This window comes from Herpailurus yagouaroundi, unplaced genomic scaffold (assembly GCF_014898765.1).
Source record: "Herpailurus yagouaroundi ecotype Mexico unplaced genomic scaffold, PumYag 189, whole genome shotgun sequence".
Classification (NCBI taxonomy): Eukaryota; Metazoa; Chordata; class Mammalia; order Carnivora; family Felidae; genus Herpailurus; species Herpailurus yagouaroundi.
The window spans coordinates 16,261,388-16,280,730 of NW_024412420.1; the positions used below are offsets into that span (position 1 = coordinate 16,261,388).

At 51.2% G+C, this 19,343-nt stretch overlaps 1 protein-coding gene across 1 annotated transcript; it reads right to left on the reverse strand.

The window, feature by feature from the left end:
- Window positions 1-1,413: 1,413 nt before the first annotated feature.
- CAVIN1 (caveolae associated protein 1) lies at window positions 1,414-14,386 on the reverse strand. Its single transcript, XM_040497602.1, has 2 exons — window positions 13,699-14,386; window positions 1,414-3,947 (listed from the first exon to the last, which is right to left on the reverse strand). The coding sequence occupies exons 1-2, from the start codon at window positions 14,167-14,169 to the stop codon at window positions 3,246-3,248; spliced, it is 1,173 nt and encodes a 390-aa protein (XP_040353536.1). The 5' UTR covers window positions 14,170-14,386; the 3' UTR covers window positions 1,414-3,245.
- Between the last annotated feature and the right edge of the window lie 4,957 nt (window positions 14,387-19,343).

Here is a 19,343-nt window from a genome sequence, read left to right on the forward strand (position 1 = left end):
TGTTCAGAGAATTAGGACTGCTCTTAACAAAGTGGTGCCCGGAATAACACTGGGTAGGGAAGGTACAGCAGAGTCATTCTGCTGCTGGTGGACCAGTGAGGGGCATGGCTTCTAGAAGGAAAGGGGTTTGTGTGTGTCAGGTGCTTTACTGTAGGTAGGAGAAGTAAATGATGGCCCCACTACCCCAGGGCTTTTCTGGTTTCCCTTGTCCTTATTATTCCATAGCTGGGGTCCTGACATCATTCCCTGCTTCTCACAGCTGTACATCTGGATCCCAGAGGAAGAAGGACCCTCTCCTGGCAGGAGGGAAGTTTCCAGGCTCCCGTGCTCTGAATTTTCAGCATCAGTTTTCATTTCTTTTGGTGGGAAGCCAACCCTTTCTGGGAGATTTAGAACTCCAGACTCCACTGTGCTTGTTGCTGGGGGCAGGGGCAGGGGAGTCAAATGCATGGCTCATGAGGAAGGACCCAGCTTGTTTGAGGTAGTGGCAGAAGGCTGGGTTGGAGCCCCAGGAATGAAGGTATTTTCATTAGGGTGATTCTGATGCGGGCAGAACGCACGTGATGATTTGAGTCCCTTGCTCGAGGAAACCCATAACTTGTGGACAAGGTAGAGCAGGCTGCTTGCTCATGGGGAAGAGAGGCTGCACAGTGAAATCGGTGCCCATCCCAGGATTTGGGGGAGAATTAAATATGCTGTGTGACTATGACTGGCACATATAACATGGACTGGAATCCTTTCTCTAGGACAGGCAGCCCTCTGAGTCAGGGCCTCTGATTTTTCCCCTCCCCAGACTGCCTCCTCTAGGCCTATGATCTGGAAATGTACATTTGGGAGGAAGCTCAAACTGAGTAGAGTAACTGAGTGTGTCTGGAGGGCTAATGCCTTGACATCAGGGAAGTGGATCTATCTAGACAGTACAGGGTTATAGATTCTTATCAGTCAGACTGTGGAACTAGGCTGCCTGGTTTATAATCCCAGCTCTGCCACTTACCGGGGACTTGACTTTACCGGGTACTTGACTTTAGATGAGTCACCCTGTGTTTCTTCATCTCTAAAAACAGGGATGATGGTAACACCCCACTCCCACTCCCCACCCAGGCCAAATGAGGCAGGTTTAAACCAATTGTCTGTGGGGCACCTGGGTGGCACAGTCAGTTAAGCATCCACCTCTTGATTTTGGCTCAGGTCACTATCTCACGTTGGTGAGCTCAAGCCCCGCGTCTTGCTCTGCACTGACAGTGCGGAGCCTCCTTGGGATTCTCTTTCTCCCTCCCCCGCCTCCACCTAAACAGATAAATAAATAAATAACTTTAAACCAACAGTCGTCTCCCTTTTCCCCTCCCTGGCCCCCTCCTGTCCTCTGCAACTGAGCCTATGTAACTGCCTTCAGAGAATATAATCCAACGCAGATCCTTTTAGAAAAGCAGGTTTATTGGTCGGGCTGCTCACCAGGACACAGCAACATGACAGGCTCCCCAGAGCCCACAGGAAACTGTATCTGCCCACAACTCAGGCCCCTCAGCCCATCAGCACCAAGGGACCTTGTCCCACAATCCCCATCCTCCCTCAGCTGAAGAGTCTCCAACCGTCCAGAAGAGAGAAGGGAACCAAGAAAACGAGGGGAGAGAAGCAAAGCTTTGTATTGTAAAAAAAAAAGTTTGTGTCCCCAGGCTCCCTCCCTCCACCCCTTAAAACAATTAGCTGCAATTCTATAAAGCAGAGCAGGGAAGAGGAGGCAGAGGAGGTGGGGGAGAAGGAAGCCCTCAGCTCTCTCTGGGCTGGGCTTGAGGGGGAAGGGAGTTGTCCTACCTTCTGACAAGCCACCTTTACTGGGGAGGAACAGGGAGTACTGAAGTGTCCAGAGAAGAACCTGTCAGGGGACTACAGAAATCAGGCTTTCGGACTGGAAGTAGCATCCCTGTCACCACCACCGATTCAGGAGAAGCACCCACAAGGGTAAGGAGGGCTTGACAAGTTTTGCAGCTCCGATACTAGCTCTAGGGAAGGATCTTGAGAAGAAACTGCCAGGAGTGAGCCAAGGCTGGGTTGCTCCATACACTCTCCTCCCCTTCGCCCCTCCAGCTCTCAGCTTGGTGCCCTGGCGGTTTGGTGCCCTGGCGGTTTGCACCTTGCTCTCTTTTCCTGGCTGCCTCCCTCCTAACTCCCAGCTCTCCACAGTCTGGTGCTGCCCCCTTCTGGGACCCTCCTTTTCTGGACTTTGAGACATGGGCTGCCACAAGGGGCGCCACCATTCACATCTCATTTAAGGGACAAAGGTGAGGCTTCCCTCTGTCTTCCCTTTGGATCACTGCTTTCTCATAACTGTCCTCCCTCCTTTTTCTGAAAATTGTCCTGCTGTCCTCTGAGAACCCCTCTAACATGGGATTCTCGTCCTGTGTTCCTCAGGCTGCTAATGAGGAGAATTCTCCTCTCTTCACCCATTTCCACTTTCTACTATTTCCCATTCTCCTTCCTAAAGCCATAGCCATGTGCTGCTGCTGCGGATGCATAAACATGTAAGTGTTCTCCACACCAGCGCCCTCCTTCCCCAGGGTGGTACTTAGCTCCAGGCTTCCTTGTTGGGACGCTTTACAGATACCACCTGTGCTAGACTCTCTTTCCAGAATCACAGCTCACTCTGCCTTCTTCCCCCACTGCCCCAGGTTCTCCCAAAAGCTGCTTTTTAAGTCCTTCCAGTATGGGGCTTCCGTGTGGGCAAGGGTCCTCTTTGAGATTCACTCTTTGCTTTTATGGTAACTTTGGCTTTGAAGTCTCCAGGGATCAGGATGAGGAAAAAAGAGCTCAGTGAGCAGGAATGACAGCAGTTGGCTGTGAGTGTGAGGTGGAGGTTAGGGGGAAGGCAGCCTACCCCAAAGGGGGGGGGGGGCAACCATGGAAATGACAGCAATTTCCTTTAAGATCCCTGACTTGGATGACCAGGACACGGATCACTCCCCCTCTCCATTCCCACCCAGACTATGCCCAAATTGGGGCTGTTCGTAGAAGAGGCTGCCTCCCTCTCCCATCTTAACAGCTTTAAGACTTGGAGGGGTGCACCTGGAGGGGCGGCGTTGTCAATTTAGAAATATCTCAGCCCGTTTGGGGCCGACAGAGAATGCGATAGAGAAAGTTCCGGGCGGGGGGGGGGGGGGGGGGGGGGGCGGGGGAGGAAGGGGGGGGGAAGGGGGCAGGGAGAGGCGGGGCGGGGTGGCGCGGCCTCCTGGGCAGAGCCCCGCGTCCGCTCAGTCGCTGTCGCTCTTGTCCACCAGCACGGCGTCCGACTCCTCGGTGATCTCCAGCAGCGTGTGCACGTCGGGGCTGCTCCCGCGCAGCAGGTCGGCCGCCTCGCCGCGCTCCGCGCCGCCCTCGTCGTCATCGGCACCCACCTCCACCATCTCGGTGGCCTTCAGCACCTCCACCTCGCCCTCGCGGATCTTCTTGACGTGGAAGGTGAAGGGCGGCACCTTGTACACCGCCGTCTTGGAGCGCGCGTAGACCACGTGGTCGGGCGTGAAGGACTTGCGCAGCTTGTCTCGCGAGGTCTTGAGCTTCTCGCGCCGCTCGGCGGGGACGAGGCGCGTGCCCAGCTTGTTCATGCGCTTCTCCAGCGTGTGCCGCGTCTTCTCCAGGTTCTCCTTGGTCTTGAGGCGGGTCTTCTCCAGGTTTTCGCGGGTGCGCACCTTGGTCTTCTCCATCTTCTCCTTGGAGAAGGCCTTCTTGAAGTCGTCCACGCGCCGCAGGCCGCTGCGCTTGATGCGCTCGGCACGCGACTCCTCGATGACCTCCTCCACCTCCACCGCCTCGTCGGAGGACAGCTCGAGCGCCGCCGCGTCCTCCTCGGGCCGCTCGCCTTCGCCCAGCTCGTCGCCCTCCTTCTCGGGCAGCGCCTCCGCTTCTTTCAGCGACTTGCTGATGCTCACCTTGGCCGGCAGTTTCACTTCATCCTAAAAGGAGAGCGGAGCGGAGAGGTGAGGGGCAGAGTGGAGGGTTGGGCAGGGACGTGGGGGACACTGGACGAACCGGAGGCAGGGTGGGGGTGCTCCTGTGGCCTGGTAGCCGTGAAATCGGCCTGACTCCTTCGTCGGTGTAACCCCAGAGCCTCGACCCTGAGCTGGACACACTGTGTCGGTGTCCAATAAAATGTGTTGAATGAATGTTAACTATGCAGACAGGGCGAGGAGGAACCGAGCTTCCAGTCAGAGATTGGCTTGTAGTGTAATTGCGCTGGGGCTGATTATCTCTGCAGCCCTCCAACCCTGTCCTATGCCCTACATCCCCCCATCTTATAGGAAAACCACTCCTTACCAATTGCGTCCCAGGGAACACAACTTTTAACTTTGGGAATGGGCAGAGCGCCCTCTGGCGCACGGAGTCCCACACTGCTCTAGCCAAGCCAAAACGCAAAGGGGTTTGGGACGCGGTTAAGGGGTGGAGGTAGGAGGGAGTGAGTTCACAGCCAGTGTCAGGTGACCCCCAGGTAAGTAGCTTGAAGGCAAGATAAAGGGAGTGCGTTTCCCAGGCCTCAGATAATTTCAGAACCAGTTGTAGGGAAGGAGAGCTGTGCTGCGCCCATGCTCCCCACCCTTGACCTCCACATACTGATTTGCTCCAGCAGTGGTCATTCACCCCCTTCCCCGCCCCCCCCCCCATGTAGAAATTGAAGGAGGAAAGAGGAGGAAGCTGGCTGGCTGGCAGCCAAGAGCATGTTTTCTCCCCAACATGGACATTAATGGTTCTGACTTCCCAGCCTTAGAATGGAAGGGAAGCATTACTTTTTCCATTCTTGTTTCTTTTTCCCCCAGACTGGAGCTCAAGGAGACAGGAATAGGGTAGTGGTCCCAGATTCCCTGAGATCTGGAGTTCAGAGCCAGTTCTTCCCTCTTCCCCTGGGAGTACCTAGCACCAACACTGTTTTCCATTCTGGGAAGATTTTCCAAGGTCTTGACTCTGGGCCAACATTTCAGAATCCCAGGATCATCCCCCACAAGAAGGTAGGGGAAGCTGATTATAGAAAGGGAAAGAGGGCACAACCTAGAACATAAACATAAACCCAGATCTCTTTGGCCCAGACTCTTTTTAGGGACTTCAGATGAAGGAATGAGAGACAGTCGTTTTGCAAAGGGTTTTCTGAAGATTGTTTCCCAGAATTGTAAGGAAATCCCATCTGAGAAAAATGAGGCAACATGAGTTGACCCCTCTCATAACACACACACACACACACACACACACACACACACACACGCCACTTGGTATCTCAGAGCCACCTGCTAAAGAAATTCCTTCCCCAGCCCCCGACCTCTTTCCTCTTCCCTCCCATCCACATCCCCGCCAGAGTTTCCTGGTTTACACTGAAAACTAGGAACACCCCCTCCCAACTTCCTTCCCTCCCTGTCAATAGCATTAGCAAGGACAAAGACAGAAAGCTAGCTCCACCTCTTCTCCCAAACTGGGCACAGCACTGCTGGGCATCAAGCCACCTCAAGCTCTCTTTACTCAACTACACCTCCCAGCAGGCAAGGTGATCTGGGCTCAGGGCATGCTGGGACTTGTAGTCTCCACCTGCCATAGCTGGCTTGGTATAGTCATTCTGTCCATCCCTCTGCCTCTTATCATTCACAGAGGCATTGAAGGGTGTTTTCCTTGATCTCAATATAAGGGTGTCCCAACCTGTCTTAACATTCCTTCTAATTTGCAGTTGTACCCTTTGGGTGCCCTCTTTACAGTCACGTCTCTCTGCCTGCTATTTGAGTCCTCTCTTTTACACACCATTCTACGACTCTCCATGATCGAAACTCCGGGCTACCTCTTCATCCCTCTCCACCCAGCATTTACCTGCAGCTCCACTATCAAAAACATTTCAGCTCTGATCTCTCCTTCACAAGCCTGTCTGACTAAAACCCCACACACGCTCCACCAAAGGGTAGTGGAGAACCCCGCCTTTCACTAAGCTCAGACAATGTGGATGGGGTAGGGAAGGATTAGGGTGATGGGCGGGGAATAATCAGGAAACAGTCCCAGCTGCTGGAAAACAAATCAACATTGTTTCCCTGCCCCACTCCTAGCATCCCTGATACCCCCCTCCCACACCCACTCCTGTCCCTCCCCACCCCCTAAAGGCTGAGCTGACTGGTTTTCCTGGACTCTGGCTTCCTAGATTAAAGGTGTTTGCCAGCTGAACTTGGAAGTGAACAGGGCTAGGGACAGCGTTGCAGGCTTCTTGTAGCCAATTCCATCTTCCTCGTTTCTGTTGAAAGGTCTCAAATATAACATCAGGGAGTATTCCCAGTGAAAGGAGGTTTATTCTTGGATTTGGAGGTGTCTCCCCCAGTCCAGAAACGTATGTGGGAATATAATAACCCCATTCGTTGTAGGTCTCCTCCAGAGTGATGGTTTACACCGGAGGAGCTACCTTCTTGGTGGAACGTCCCTGGGGATGAGGGAAGAGACAACTCGACCTTAGTCCCTGGACAGTGTCCAGTAGACTGGCTCTGGAAAGGGTATACCACCATGACTTCAGCTTTTCTCCTCCATTAATGGATTTTCTCTTTTCTCCCCCTTTCCAAGCCAGGTTTCCCCTATGACTCACAGCCTTGGAGTGCTGTCTTGGGCCCACCCAGCCTGCCTGTTGCTACAACAACTACCAACACAATTCCAAAGCACCTCCCCTCACCCTGGGCCACACACTGGCCAGGCATCCTTGTCCCACCCCTACTTCCCTGGCAGAGCTCCTTCACCAAAGGAAGGGCCTCAGGCAGGGGGGGAGGTCTCTGTGTGTTCTGTTTTCACGTTTTTATTAAACAAAACCACCACTCCCAACAGGATTGGTTTCCAGAGTTACCTTTAATGACCAGGTCTGAGCAAAAGCATGCATAGATCCCTTTGCCCCCCACCAAGCACACATAGCTCTCCAACCCAGGAAGGCACCAGTCCAGGGTGAGTTTCAGGAGCCCCAGGGAGGCTCCCCGCCCCTTCTACTCCTCTCCCCAACCCTGCTGTATAAACTGAAGATCTTCTGGCTTAGGAAGAAGACTGTAATATGATTATAATTTAATCGAGCACCTATTATGTGCCTGATCCAGGCATTCACATTTGTCAGGGAAAAGGGGACAATGTCATATGGATATAAGTAGGAGCCTTTCTTTTTTCTTTCTTTCTTAAAAAAAAAAAAATTTTTTTTTTAAGTAAGCTTTACACCCAGCGTGGGGCTTGAACTCACAACCCCAAAATCAAGAGTCACATCCTCTACTGACTGAGCCAGCCAAGCGCCCCAGGAGCCTTTCTTAGCTTAGAGCTCTGTCCCCAACTTCTGCCCGGGAATGGCCAGAGAAGACGACTTTGGAGAGGTAATTCAGAGACCTAGGATCTGCTCAGAGACTAAGTTAGAAGAGGGTACTAGACTTGGGGAGAGGTGGAAGAGAGGGAAAGTTGTAAAAATTCAGGGTCATTACTTTAGATTGCTGAGACAAGGGGTGAGAGAAACCAAAGGCAAAGGGTCCTTCCTGTTAGAGCAGGATTCTCAACAGGGGTAATATTGCCCCCAAGAGGGTGGAAATGGATTATTGAGGGGAGGGGGGATTTTAGTGCAATAGTTTGTAGTGCTCAGAGTCCCGGTGCATACACAGATACGTAGCATATCTGTAGTATTAAGATTTCGTGGAGGAGGAGACCGGGGGAAAAGAACGTCTAAAAAGACTCCTTAGAAGGATGGTTATGGGAGGAAAAAAAAGAAGAAGAAAGAAAGAAAAAGTTGAGGAAACACTCTTGTGCTATAGGGAAGCCAAAGGATCCAAGCCAGAGGCAGTTAAAATGCCCCTCCATCCGGCCTCTTGGAGTTGGCAGCTTTTGGGTGCCCCGCCCAAGGCAGGATCTGGCAAACATAAGGGATCCCTTTGCAAAACATTTTCTAAAAAAAAATGGAAAAAATCAGTGTAAATGTTTTCCTCAGCTACAGGGAGGGGGTGGACAGGGCACAGAACAGACCCCAGGCCTGGGCCTCATGAGGGCCCTCTCCAGAGAAGCTTTGAGCCAAGCTGGCCTGTCCCAGAGGAGGAGTCAGAAGGGGAGTGGGAAGGAGAATCAGAAGCCATGGCACAGTTTCATGCAATTTCATGCAGGGCAACACTGGATGCAGCTCAAGGATGGTGTTTGGAGTGTCTGCTATTAAGACAGAAACCAAGAGGTAGGGGAGGGCCCCGTCCCTTCACCTCCCACCCCATTGCACACAACACATTCCCCTGAACTCTGCATAATGCGAGAGCGTTTTCACATGCCCGCCACCCACCCATGCTTGGAAGAGGCCTGCCATCCGGACACTGACCACCGCTAAGCAGTGAGCTGATGGTGGACTGGAGTGACCCCCCATGCCCACATCACCCCAGAGACCCTAAGTGCCCCCACCGGCTGCTGGCTCCTCTGGGGTGGGCAGAGGCACAGGCTCTGGGTAATAGGGTAGTGTCCTAGGCGTCTGGTCAAAGGGTGGGAGTTCAGGCACTGTCTCAGGCTTCAGGTCAAAGGGCTCAGTCTCAGGCAGAAGGTCAAAAGGCACGATCTTGGGTGTGGCCGGGTCAGAGGGTGCTTTCAGCTTCTTCTTGGGCTAAGATGAGGAAAAGGGGTTTAAATGGGGCTTGAGATGGGTGCGGATGGGATTGAGAGAAAGAGGCCTCAGTGGGCATGCGGAGTTGGAGCTAGTGAGTAGGGGGAGGGGAGTACAACATGTATTAGGATGGAAAGGAACCACATTTTAAATGCTTCATCACAAGGGCCCTGGGGTTGAAAGTGGGACACACTCAAGCCCATGATTAATAAACACAATTTAAACAGATGCCTCTCTCCCTCCCTCTAGAATCTTCCCCAGTCCCATCCTTGGCCTCCTACCTTCTATCCCTACCCAGCTGTGGTCTTGGGATGATGTTATTGAAGGCTGGCGTGAGGGGGTAAGAGGCTGCTGGGGGTGGAAAAGGAGTTCTCTAAGAGGACAGTTATTGACTCTAGCTGTGGAGGCTCTGATGAGTGAAAAAGAAGGCGAGTAGGGGAACAACTCCACTTTCTTCAGAGTCCTATGCTGCTGATCCCAGTTCTTGTTATTCCCCTGGGGCAGGGTGGGCACTGGGTGCCACCCCCGATAAGGAGAGGGAGGGGCTTGGAAGAGGGATGTTCTGGCTATTTCCCTTTGGCCACATCCCCACCTCTTGCCTCCCTTGCCACCCCTCCCCCTCCCCACGCCTGGGATATCAAAGCCCAAAATGCACAGAGAAATCAGGAAAAAAACCAAGCTATTTTTATGACAGGTGGGAACCTATGTAGGTCCTACATCCTGGGGACCTAGTGTTAGCTCCTATTCTCCCTTCTGAGGGGCTGAGCTGCCACTCTTGCTTTGGACCATCAGAGAAGTCAGGGAGAGGGACAGTTAGGGGCATCACCAGACTCCAGTGACAGGGTAGGGGCCTACAGCCACAAAAACACAAAGCAGCAGATGCCAGCCCACCCCTGTGGAGTACAAGGAGAAGGGGCAAGTGACAGGGAGGCCAAGGAGAAAGCCAGCTTGGTCCTGTCATAACTAGATGCAGAGTCCATGCCAGGGGACACCCCCATACTGGCCAGGGAGCTCCACACCTTGTCCTCTGCACCCCTCCCCTCCCACTGTCATTGGGCCACTGTCACTGGTCATTGCCTCTACTTCGGCACTATGAGGCTGAGCAGCTAATGGCCACCAACCTTAGCCACTCTTAGCCAATATTGCGTATGTGTGCACATGTGGATCTACACACACACACAGTAGCCTGAGTGCCAGAACTCTGCAGCTATCTCCCTTACAGAATGAAGGAGCCAGAACTAATCTTCTGTTGGAATAACCTGCACCCTGACTTCTGCTGCAGAGCCCGGGATTGGAAGGAGGAATTGGAGAACAGAGAATATAGCAGAAGAAGGGGTACATTTGGATTCTTGCCCCCGCTTTGACCCTCACTAACTTCAGCGACAGTAGGCAAGTGACTTCCCCTCTCTGGGCCTCCACTTCCCCAGCTACAAAATGAAAGAGCAGAAATTGATGATCTCTGAAGTATCTTCCAGCTTAAAAGTCTGTAATGACAGAATAATGAAATATTCACAATAGTATGGTTCAATAAAATGGAACAAACCACCCCTCATCTCTGAGGTAGGTTGCCTAGCAACAGTATCCTCTCATTTCTATCAGTTGCTTACTCTGCCATTGCATCCCTTTTTGATTTTGACCTTTACAATAGTCACATTTTACTTACTAAAAAAAAAAAAAAAGAGAGAGAGAGAGAAAGAAAAGAAAGGGAAAAAAACAGAGGGAGGAAAATTATTTTCCTTTGGTCTTAGGAATGCTTCCCAAAATACCCTCCTGCTTTGGAGCCAGTGACCAGGAAAAACTCCGCTTTTTTGAGGAAGGATGTGGTAAGCACTCTTTCCGTGGCCACTAGGCTTAGAGGGATGAGAGGGACAAGAGCCCCACATTGGAATATTTGGGGACAAAGCTTATGAGTTCTTCTGGAACGAGGGAGCCCTGATTTGCTTCAAGTCCAGGAAGAAGCTAGAAGTTAGGTTAGGATTTGGGAGGAAAAGCCAACAAGCCCACATTCCAGCCTTGGTGCCCTCGCCTTTAAAGCCCATGAGGCTTTAATCCCTTAAGTGCTTCCTGGTTCTATCCTCAAGCCCTTGGAGCAGGTCTGATGGGTCCATGTGTAGGTCACTGTCCCATCAAAACTGCTCCAGAAAATGTTTCTTTCCATTTTAGCCCCCTTTTCTGTGCTCTAAACACTAATAGTATCCAAATCATTGTCAGGAAGAGTTGGTTCTTTAATGATCACTACCCCTCCTGTTTGTGGTGTGCCCACAATCTGGCCTGATCTTCCCAGCAGTTAGTTCTCAGTCCGCTGACCCCTAGCCGCTAGTAGAATTTGCTCTTTGCATTCACTGGCTGTTGCCTAGCCAGGTGTCACCTGATAGGAAGGGATGCCAAACTGCTAGTTTTTGTTAGGGAGATAGGGAAATGCCAGAGGACTAATGACTCAGAAGTGGGTTCAGGGTGGAGGCTCTGATATCCTGGGATGGAGGGTGCTGAATTTCATGGTGGCGGGGTGGGGGGATCAAACATAAACTTAACCTATGAACTCATTGCGCCTAGCAGTTCCTCGAATATGGGGTGAAGCCACATAAGTCATTCCTTTCTTTATCCCCCAGGAAGAAAATATAGGAGGCCAGATGACCTGATCCCACAGCGGGGGCCTTCTCCCTCCTTTCATTCTCCCCTCCACCCTGCCCCCAGTGCCACATCATCACCTCCTACATCTGCAGTGGGGAATACAGCATCCCCTCCCCTGTCGCCACTCTGGAGAACTCACACTCTCCCAGGCCTTTCTCCAAGCCTCTCTCTCAGCTTGGCCACCCAAGCATCCTACCCCTCAGCCTGACTACCATAAATGCCGCCGCCCCCAGTCTTCCCTATTAGGTCTGCCAAGGCACAAAGCTATTTTTACCTCATTCTCTTCCCAGGCGTCCAGACTCAGGGAGGAGCAGCCTCTGCCTTTCCTTTAGCAGCCAGTACCCTACACCCTCACCCCTACCTGGGACATCTGCTCTGCAGCTCAGGGAAGTGCTGTTTCAGGGAAGCCCCACCCCTGTTGCTGGAATCTTTTCCTTACCTCTGAGCTCCTCTCCAGGTTGGAACCATGTTATTTCTTAGTTATCTCTCCTGTGGTTTGGGGGCTTAGGTCCCCGGCTTGTGCCATTCTTTCTGCCTCAGCCTTCTGCCTCCCACTGGCCCTGGTTTAGTCCAGATGCAGTCAAAGCCACCCTGTGATTAGACCCCCTTCCCCCACCCCCACAGACACAAGGCGTATAGAACCCTGCCAGCTGCTAAAGGGAGTCATGGAGATGCCACTGGCCCCTGCACAGGAGTTTTTCTCCTCAGTACCCGCCCTTCTCTCAGCATCTCAACCTTTGACAGGTTTACCTCAAGGCTGAGAACTTTTCCAGGTTCTGCGGTCTGGGATATTTAGAGTGAGGAGGGCAACCTATCCAAGCCCTTCGTGGCAACCTTCTAGCACACAAGGCTCTGGAGAAAAGAGCTGGCTGGCTGTCCCGGACCCCTGGGTGTTCTTTCCTTAGTGCCCCCCCCCCCCCCCCCCCGCCGTGCTAATCCAATCTCTTTTAAGAATCTTTCACACACACATTCCTTGGAGCAGTTAGAGTAAGTGCAAACAGCTCTAGACAAACATTTTCTACCAGATGGTGCTATATGGGGGGGGGGGGGGCTCACTTCTTGAGCCACTTGGGAGGAGTCCCTGGGCATTGGAAGGAGGGGGAGAGCACCACTTCTGTCTCTGTCCCAACACCACCTCCTCAGGTGCCAGTTCGCCGTTCTCCCTGTGTCTACTGGTCTCAAACACTGCATCTCTCTTAGCTCCTCCTAGAGAGACCAAGGCAAGGACCTCACTGAATCCCAGAGGTTTACTCAGAACCTGGTTGACCAGGCCCTGGTGCAGTCAGTGAAACCACAGATCCCTGACAGGTTTTCTCTCCTAGGGGGTGTGGGAAATCTAGCCTTCCTTTTCCTTACATTCCTTCTGTAGGGAGAAGAAGGGGCAGAGGGAGCATAGACTAACCCCTTCACCCCCTTGGTCTCACCTCCTTGGGGTGGGAACAGCAACCAGGCCTGCAGGAAGCAGAGCAGGCGACACTGGGCACATTCCCACCCCACCAAAGATCACCAAGCCCTTAGCTCAGACCCACTTCTAATGGGATCGGGGAGAGATAAGCGGAGAGGACCAGCAACACTGAGATTTCCAGGTTTATTTGGGGTTATGATTAAAAAAAAAAAATGTTTTTTAATAGGGCGGGAGAAACCAGGAGAGGTGCATAGGAAGCAACAAGCGGCCTGGGCGGGGCCTGGGGCGCGCCAGCCTCCTCCCGCACGTCTGCCTGCTGCTACGCGGTCAGGGAGGCAAGCGGGGTGATTCTCCGCGCCTAGATTGCGGGACCGGCCGGGGCCCTCTTGCACTTCTCACAACGCACCCCGCTCCCCCTCCCCTCGCTCCTGCTTCCATCCGGCAAAGGGTTCGGGCGCGCTGCCAGCATCCTCAAGGTCCTGAAAGTGCCGGGAGGGCCAGGGGCAGATCGCAGCGAGGGGACGCGGCGGTAGCCGAGGCCCACGCGAGGGCGCGGGGTCCGGGGGCGTGTGCTGGCGGTCGCGTCCCTCGCCTGGCGCAGCCCCCGCCGGTGCGTGCCTGAGCCCTGAATCACCCGCTATATCGGGCGAACAGCGCCGGAGGCCCCAAACCCGGGCCGCGCCGCCAGTGTCGGTTTACAGCGGGCCCACCGACCGCCAGGGACCCCTGGCTTTTCCCAAAACCTCCGCCAAGTAGGTAGACTTGACAGAGCCGAGCTGGGAGCGGTCTGTGATGGGGAGCGTCCCCGAGTCCAGCCCCCTAACTCGGTTGCGAGTTTGTCACCCGAAGGAGGGGGTTAGGTGATCAGGCACGGGGTGCACAGCGCGCCCCTCCGCGCTCCACAGAAATCAGCCACCCACCCCACCCGTCTCTAGCGGCGCTCGCCGGAAGGAGGGTGGGTCCTCCGGGCCAGGCCAGGCTGGCGGGAGCGCAGCACCGCGGGCAGGTCCCCCCACCCCAAGCCCCGGAGACGCTGGGCCGGGCGCGGTCCTTCCCGCCAGCTCACCTGGTAGATCATGACTTTAAAGTTGCGGCGCCGAAGCAGCTCCGCCTCGTTGACCTCCAGTTTCTTGATCTGGCCTGCCTGGCGCTCCAGGCTGCCGCGCACGGTCTTCACGTTGACGCTGACCTTGCGCACCTTCTCCAGCAACTTGCTCACGGTGTTGCTGGTGGTGGCGTGTGCCTTGCCCAGCTTGCTCAACTCGCCCTGGATGCTCTGCACGGCGCCCTCCATCTCCGCCTGCCGTTCCTCCAACTGGGCTTGGGTCAGCTGGATCTGATCGACGGCGCCAATGATTTTGTCCAGAAGGCTCAGCACCAGCACGCCGTTCACCTGGTCTGACTTGATCAGCTCCTCGGAGCCGGCCCCTGACGGCTCCTCCGCCGCTGGCGCCCCCGTAGGGGAGGACCCCGGGTCCCCGACTTCGGGGTACCCGGGAAGCGGCTGCTCGATGATATGGAGCTGGGTGTCCTCCATGACTACCCGGAGCCGTGCGGGGCCGGCCGGGTGGAGCTGGAGCTGGAGCCCGAGCCCAGGAGAGGAAGAAGAGCGGGAGGGGGAAAAGCGAGAAAGAGCGGAGAGCCGAGGAAACTCGAGCCACGTCCGTGCGCACCGGGACGGTGGCCAGAACTGTGGGGCGGGGAATCGGTGAGCTCCCGGGCTCCCGGGCCAAACCCCGGAATCTCGTCGCCCATTGGCTGGCCCCACCCCAGAAAGGGAGGGACCGGGGCAGAAGGGGAGACCGATGGTGGGGAAGGGGGGCGACCGAGGGGGACCCAAGAGCCGAGCGCCCCACCCTTCCCAGGATGGTTGGAATAGTTGGAGCGGAGACCAGGGCCTCGGCTGCCAGCGGAGGCCGCGCAGCGGGACTGGGGCGGAGGAATGTGAGCGAGCTGGAAAGGGAAACAGGTCCTAGAGTGGGCCTCTCCTTTTCCCTCCCGCTTTTTTTTTTTTTTTTTTTTTTTTTTGCTTACCCACAAACCCACCTCAGCCTTTGAAGTTCTAGAGCGGGGAGTCAAATAGAACTTGAGATCCTAAAATCGTGTGGAGAATATCGTATTTGCCTGTGCACAGTTTTTGAGAGGGGAAAAAAATCCATGGCTTTCACAGTATTTTCCAAGGTGCCAATACCTCCCCCACGACCAAGTTACCACCCAGTGTTCTAAAAGTTTGAAGGGTTCTGGGGTGTCTGGCTGGCTCAGTCAGTAAAGCATGGGACTCTTGGTCTTGGGATTGTGAGTTCAAGACCCACTTTGGGTGTAGGAATTACCTAACAATAAAATCTTAAAAAATAATAATAATAAATTGAGGGGTGGTTTGGGGAAGGGAGAACTTAGATTAGGTGGTGAGGGGCTGTGAAGTTCCTCTATGTTTCTCTTAGAAATATGCTAACAGAGTAGGAGTGAGATGGACAGTAAAATAGGAAGTAAAGCCTTTTACCAACCTCTCACTCTCTTTAAAAACCACTTTTCCGGGGCACCTGGGTGGCTCAGTGGGTTGAGCATGGGACCTTGGCTCAGGTCATGATCTCATGGTTTATGGATTTGAGCTTTGCATTTGTCTCTCTGCTGTCAGCTCGGAGCCTGCTTTGGATCCTCTGTCCTGCTCTCTCTGCCTCCCCTCCCCCAAATAAACAAATATTAAAAATAATCACCTTTTCCTGTGTTTCTCCCTGCCAGAGGCCTAGCTGACATTAACTTCAGAGAGCAGGACCTAGGAGTTTATCTACCTCTCTGATCCCAGAGACTGGCCCTTAGCAATAAGAGAGATCATCAAATCCCACCTCCTCATTTGACAGACAGGAACACGAGGGCCTAGAGAGGGCAAGTGACTTGCCAGAAGTACCCACGGGTTAGCCTTGGCTTGGTGCTTGGTGCTCTAATCAGGCCCCTGGACTCCTCTCTTGCTTTTTCTACCTTAACACTCTACCTTTCTTTGAGACAGGGATAGGCAGACATGGCCACCCATGCATGCTGGTTTTGAGCACGCAGTCCTGAATATTGACTACAGATATATTTTCAACCGTGATGGGTACCAAGGACCAGAACCAAGGAGGACTCAGAAGTCTAGAGAAAAAGAGGCTGCCCGTGCTCCCCCATTTTGCTCTCCAGCACAGCACTGGACTATGAGTTCCCTGGAGTGACACCAGCCCTCTTTCCCCCAGAAAAGCTACAAACCTTTTCCCTGGTTAGGAAACCAAGCTTGGGTTTCCCCAGCTGGATAGATGATGGCCTTGGCAAAAGGTCACTTCTAGTCTGGCATGCATTATCATTAGGAAGAGTGAAAAACTGCCCAGTGGGGGCCTTAGACCACAACAATCCATTCAGAGAACCCATCAAGCCAGAAAGGAGCTGAAGAGTTCAGTGTATCTGGGACAGTCCAAGATAGCCCCAATGACTAGCAGATATATATCTGCAAGAACTGACAGATTACCAACTTATTTTAGAATTTAAAAGAAAATGTATTATAGCAGTTCAAGTTGCTTCTGTTGAGGATTGATAAGACTTCTAGAAAAAAGAAGAGTGACAGTAGAAAACCTTATAGCCCTTCATAAGGTTCTTATTTTTTTTAAGTAATCTCTACCCCCCCAATGTGGGACATGAACTCACAACCCCGAGTTACATGCTCTTCCGACTGAGCCAGCCTAGTGGCCCAGTTTCTTATTTTTTTTTAATTGGTTAGATTATTTTCACAGGTGACATACAAGATACAGATTTTGAATAGGACACAAAGAAACGGAGTGAAAAGAACTTTTCTTTCTACTCTTGTCTGCACAACTAATTTCTCTCCCAAGAGACAAACTGTTACTATTTTCTTGTGGAACCTTCTATAGAAATACATATTTAAATATACTGCTACATATGTATGCTCAGCACTTTGCTTTTTTCAGTTAATAACATATCTGGAAGATTGTTCCATGTAGCGTGTAGAACTGACTTGTTTTCCAATGTATGGATGTACTAATTTAGCCAATTCTGTATCAAAGAAGATTCAGACATTACGATTTAAACCTCACAGCAGATGAGGGAGACACTGAAGAGGAGTTTTAGTGGTTGATTTTGTGGTTGTATGCTTGGTAAAAGGAATTAAGTCCATGCTATTCTGGCTTTCACATTAGGAAAATATTTCTGTTCTTCAAAAAGGAATGTCAGTGTTTGTGGATGAGTCAAATTATGTCCCGGGATAGTCCAGTGAATACATCTCTGACTCATCTGACGCCTTAACAGAGAATTTTGCAGAAAGGGCCCTACCCCTGCATTCCTACCTCCAAGAAACGTGTGCATCAACAAGTTTCTCTGCTCTTCTTCCTACTAGATGTCAGCTAAATCCAACAGGGGGCGTGCTGAGCCTTCTTGCATTGGCTTTATCAATCCTGATCCCAAGAAATGGAGCCCAAGAAGAGCCTTACCAGAGGGCTTCACTCCATTTCAGTGAAAATAATCACTTTCTCTTCATTTGCAATTGTGTTCAGTATGCCATCGCTTGCATTCAGGGTTGATGCTTTGCATTTTCCACTGCTGTCTCTACTTGCTGAAAGGCATGCTGTTCCATTGTGTACTTTCAGCTGCTGAGGCAGTCTGTAAAAGGGATGGAGAGATGGAAACAAACAACCCTTTGGCCCAGAAAAAGAACACGGGGTAACAACCACGTCAGCCACTGTAATCTCACAGAGCTCTGTCATATTCCTCCATCCATTCATTTGTTCAGAAAGTGTGACTACTTCACATGAGCCAGCTACCAGACCGGGGACTTTAAGGAGATTTAATAAAGCCCAGTCCTTCCTGCTGAGAAGCTCAAAGTGTAACAAGGGCGATATATACATAAATAATTTCTTATGCAAAGTGGAAAATGCTCCAGCAGTTCAAGGAGTATTGCCACCACTTTCTGGGAGAGGGAGGAGAGGTTCACAGAGGGGAGGGTCTGTAGGTGGAAAGGAAAAAGGGTCCACCCTCCCCACCTCACCCTGCAGCAACTACGCTTATTGTGAAAGTGTGGGGCTGGGGCGAGAGATAACCAGGCATTGTTCATCTCTTACTGTGGTGCTGCCATAGGTCTTATGAGTATATACTTAGGGAGATCCAGTAAGGTGTGAGGGGCACAGTGTGCAGTATGTTCCATTCAGTTTTGGATCCCTCCTGGGAGCGATCCCGGGTAGACAGTATGTTTTGTTAATAATAAGTGGTTGGGATGAATGTGTCTTCAGGAGCTGGCTCGCAGCTGCCACAGACAGCAGCGATGTTTTTCTCCCGGGATTTATAGGCGCTATTCTTGTCCCTCCGACATAAACAAAAAATGCCTATAGTATTTGTATATTTCTCTGCCTCAAAAATTCCTTCCTTTCTTCTCCTTCAAACATTAATGTATAGGGTAGCTTTCCTGAGCCAGAAAACAGTCAAAATTATTTTTAAGTGCTAATTTATGCATAGTTTAGTGCGAGAAACCATTGAAAGGACACGGCAAATTTGCTGTGGGGGGAGAGTTTTTAGTCTCAAGGAAGCAGTGATGCGGCCTAATAAACATCAAGAAAATAAATTAATGGAAATGCCCTAAAACCTCTCCTCCTTCTCTGCCTTCGTCATGCACTGGTCTCTTATCCCAAAAATAAAAAACAAAAACACACAAACAAACAAAAACTGCAGTCTTAATTGGTTTTACCTTCCTGCCTCCTCTAGTTTGGGTCCATCTGTTTTCTACTGTTTAAATTTCAGTGTTTTCTAGAACTGCTGCTACAGATCCCTCACCCCCAATTCATTTCTTAAACTTTTGCTATTTATCCAAAAGTATGGCTTCCTCTCTACTACAAGAGCACTTAAAAGTCACTAATGAACTCCATATTCTTCCTATTACCTCTCCTTTTCTAATTTTATTTGAACCCTGCAGCATTTAGCACCACTGACCAGTTTGTCCTTGCAACTCTGCCTCCTGACCCTTGTGAGATTTTGTTCATTAACTTGTGTCTTGTCCCATTTGCTATGTTTTCTTCCTTTCATTTTTTTCTTTAAAAAAACACAGTTTTTAAACTGCTCCAAGAAAAAGTAAAAACAAAACAAAACAAAACAAAAAACCAGCTTTATTGAGATACAATTCACACTGCATAATTCACCTATTTAAAGTGTACAATTCAGGGGGCGCCTGGCTGGCTCAGTAGGTTACAAGTCTGAGTCTTTTTTTTTTTTTTCTTAAAAATTATTTATTGAATATATAAAAAGGAATATAGACCTGGAAGCACATCTAAAAATGGATTGATCGAGAAGATTTAAGCATCCTTATCCTGAAATACTTGCTGAATCCCTGGATAATATTTTAATTACCCTTTAATGGTAATCATAGATTTTAACACCAGGTCTTATTTTCATCTTCGAACGTTTTGATGGAATAGTTTTCTAAGATAATTGAACTGTTTAAGCCCATCTCTAGTGGAAATGAAATCATTTTTTATTTTCATGATACCTATGAGTTAGCGTCTGGATATTGTCCCATGAAATCTTTAGTAGACATCCTGACATAGCTTTGAGGGAAGCTGATATTTTCTTTTTTTTTTTTTTTTAATTTTCTTTTTTTTATTTACATCCAAATTAGTTAGCATATAGTACAACAATGACTTTAGGAGTAGATTCCTTAATGCCCCTTACCCATTTAGACCATCCCCC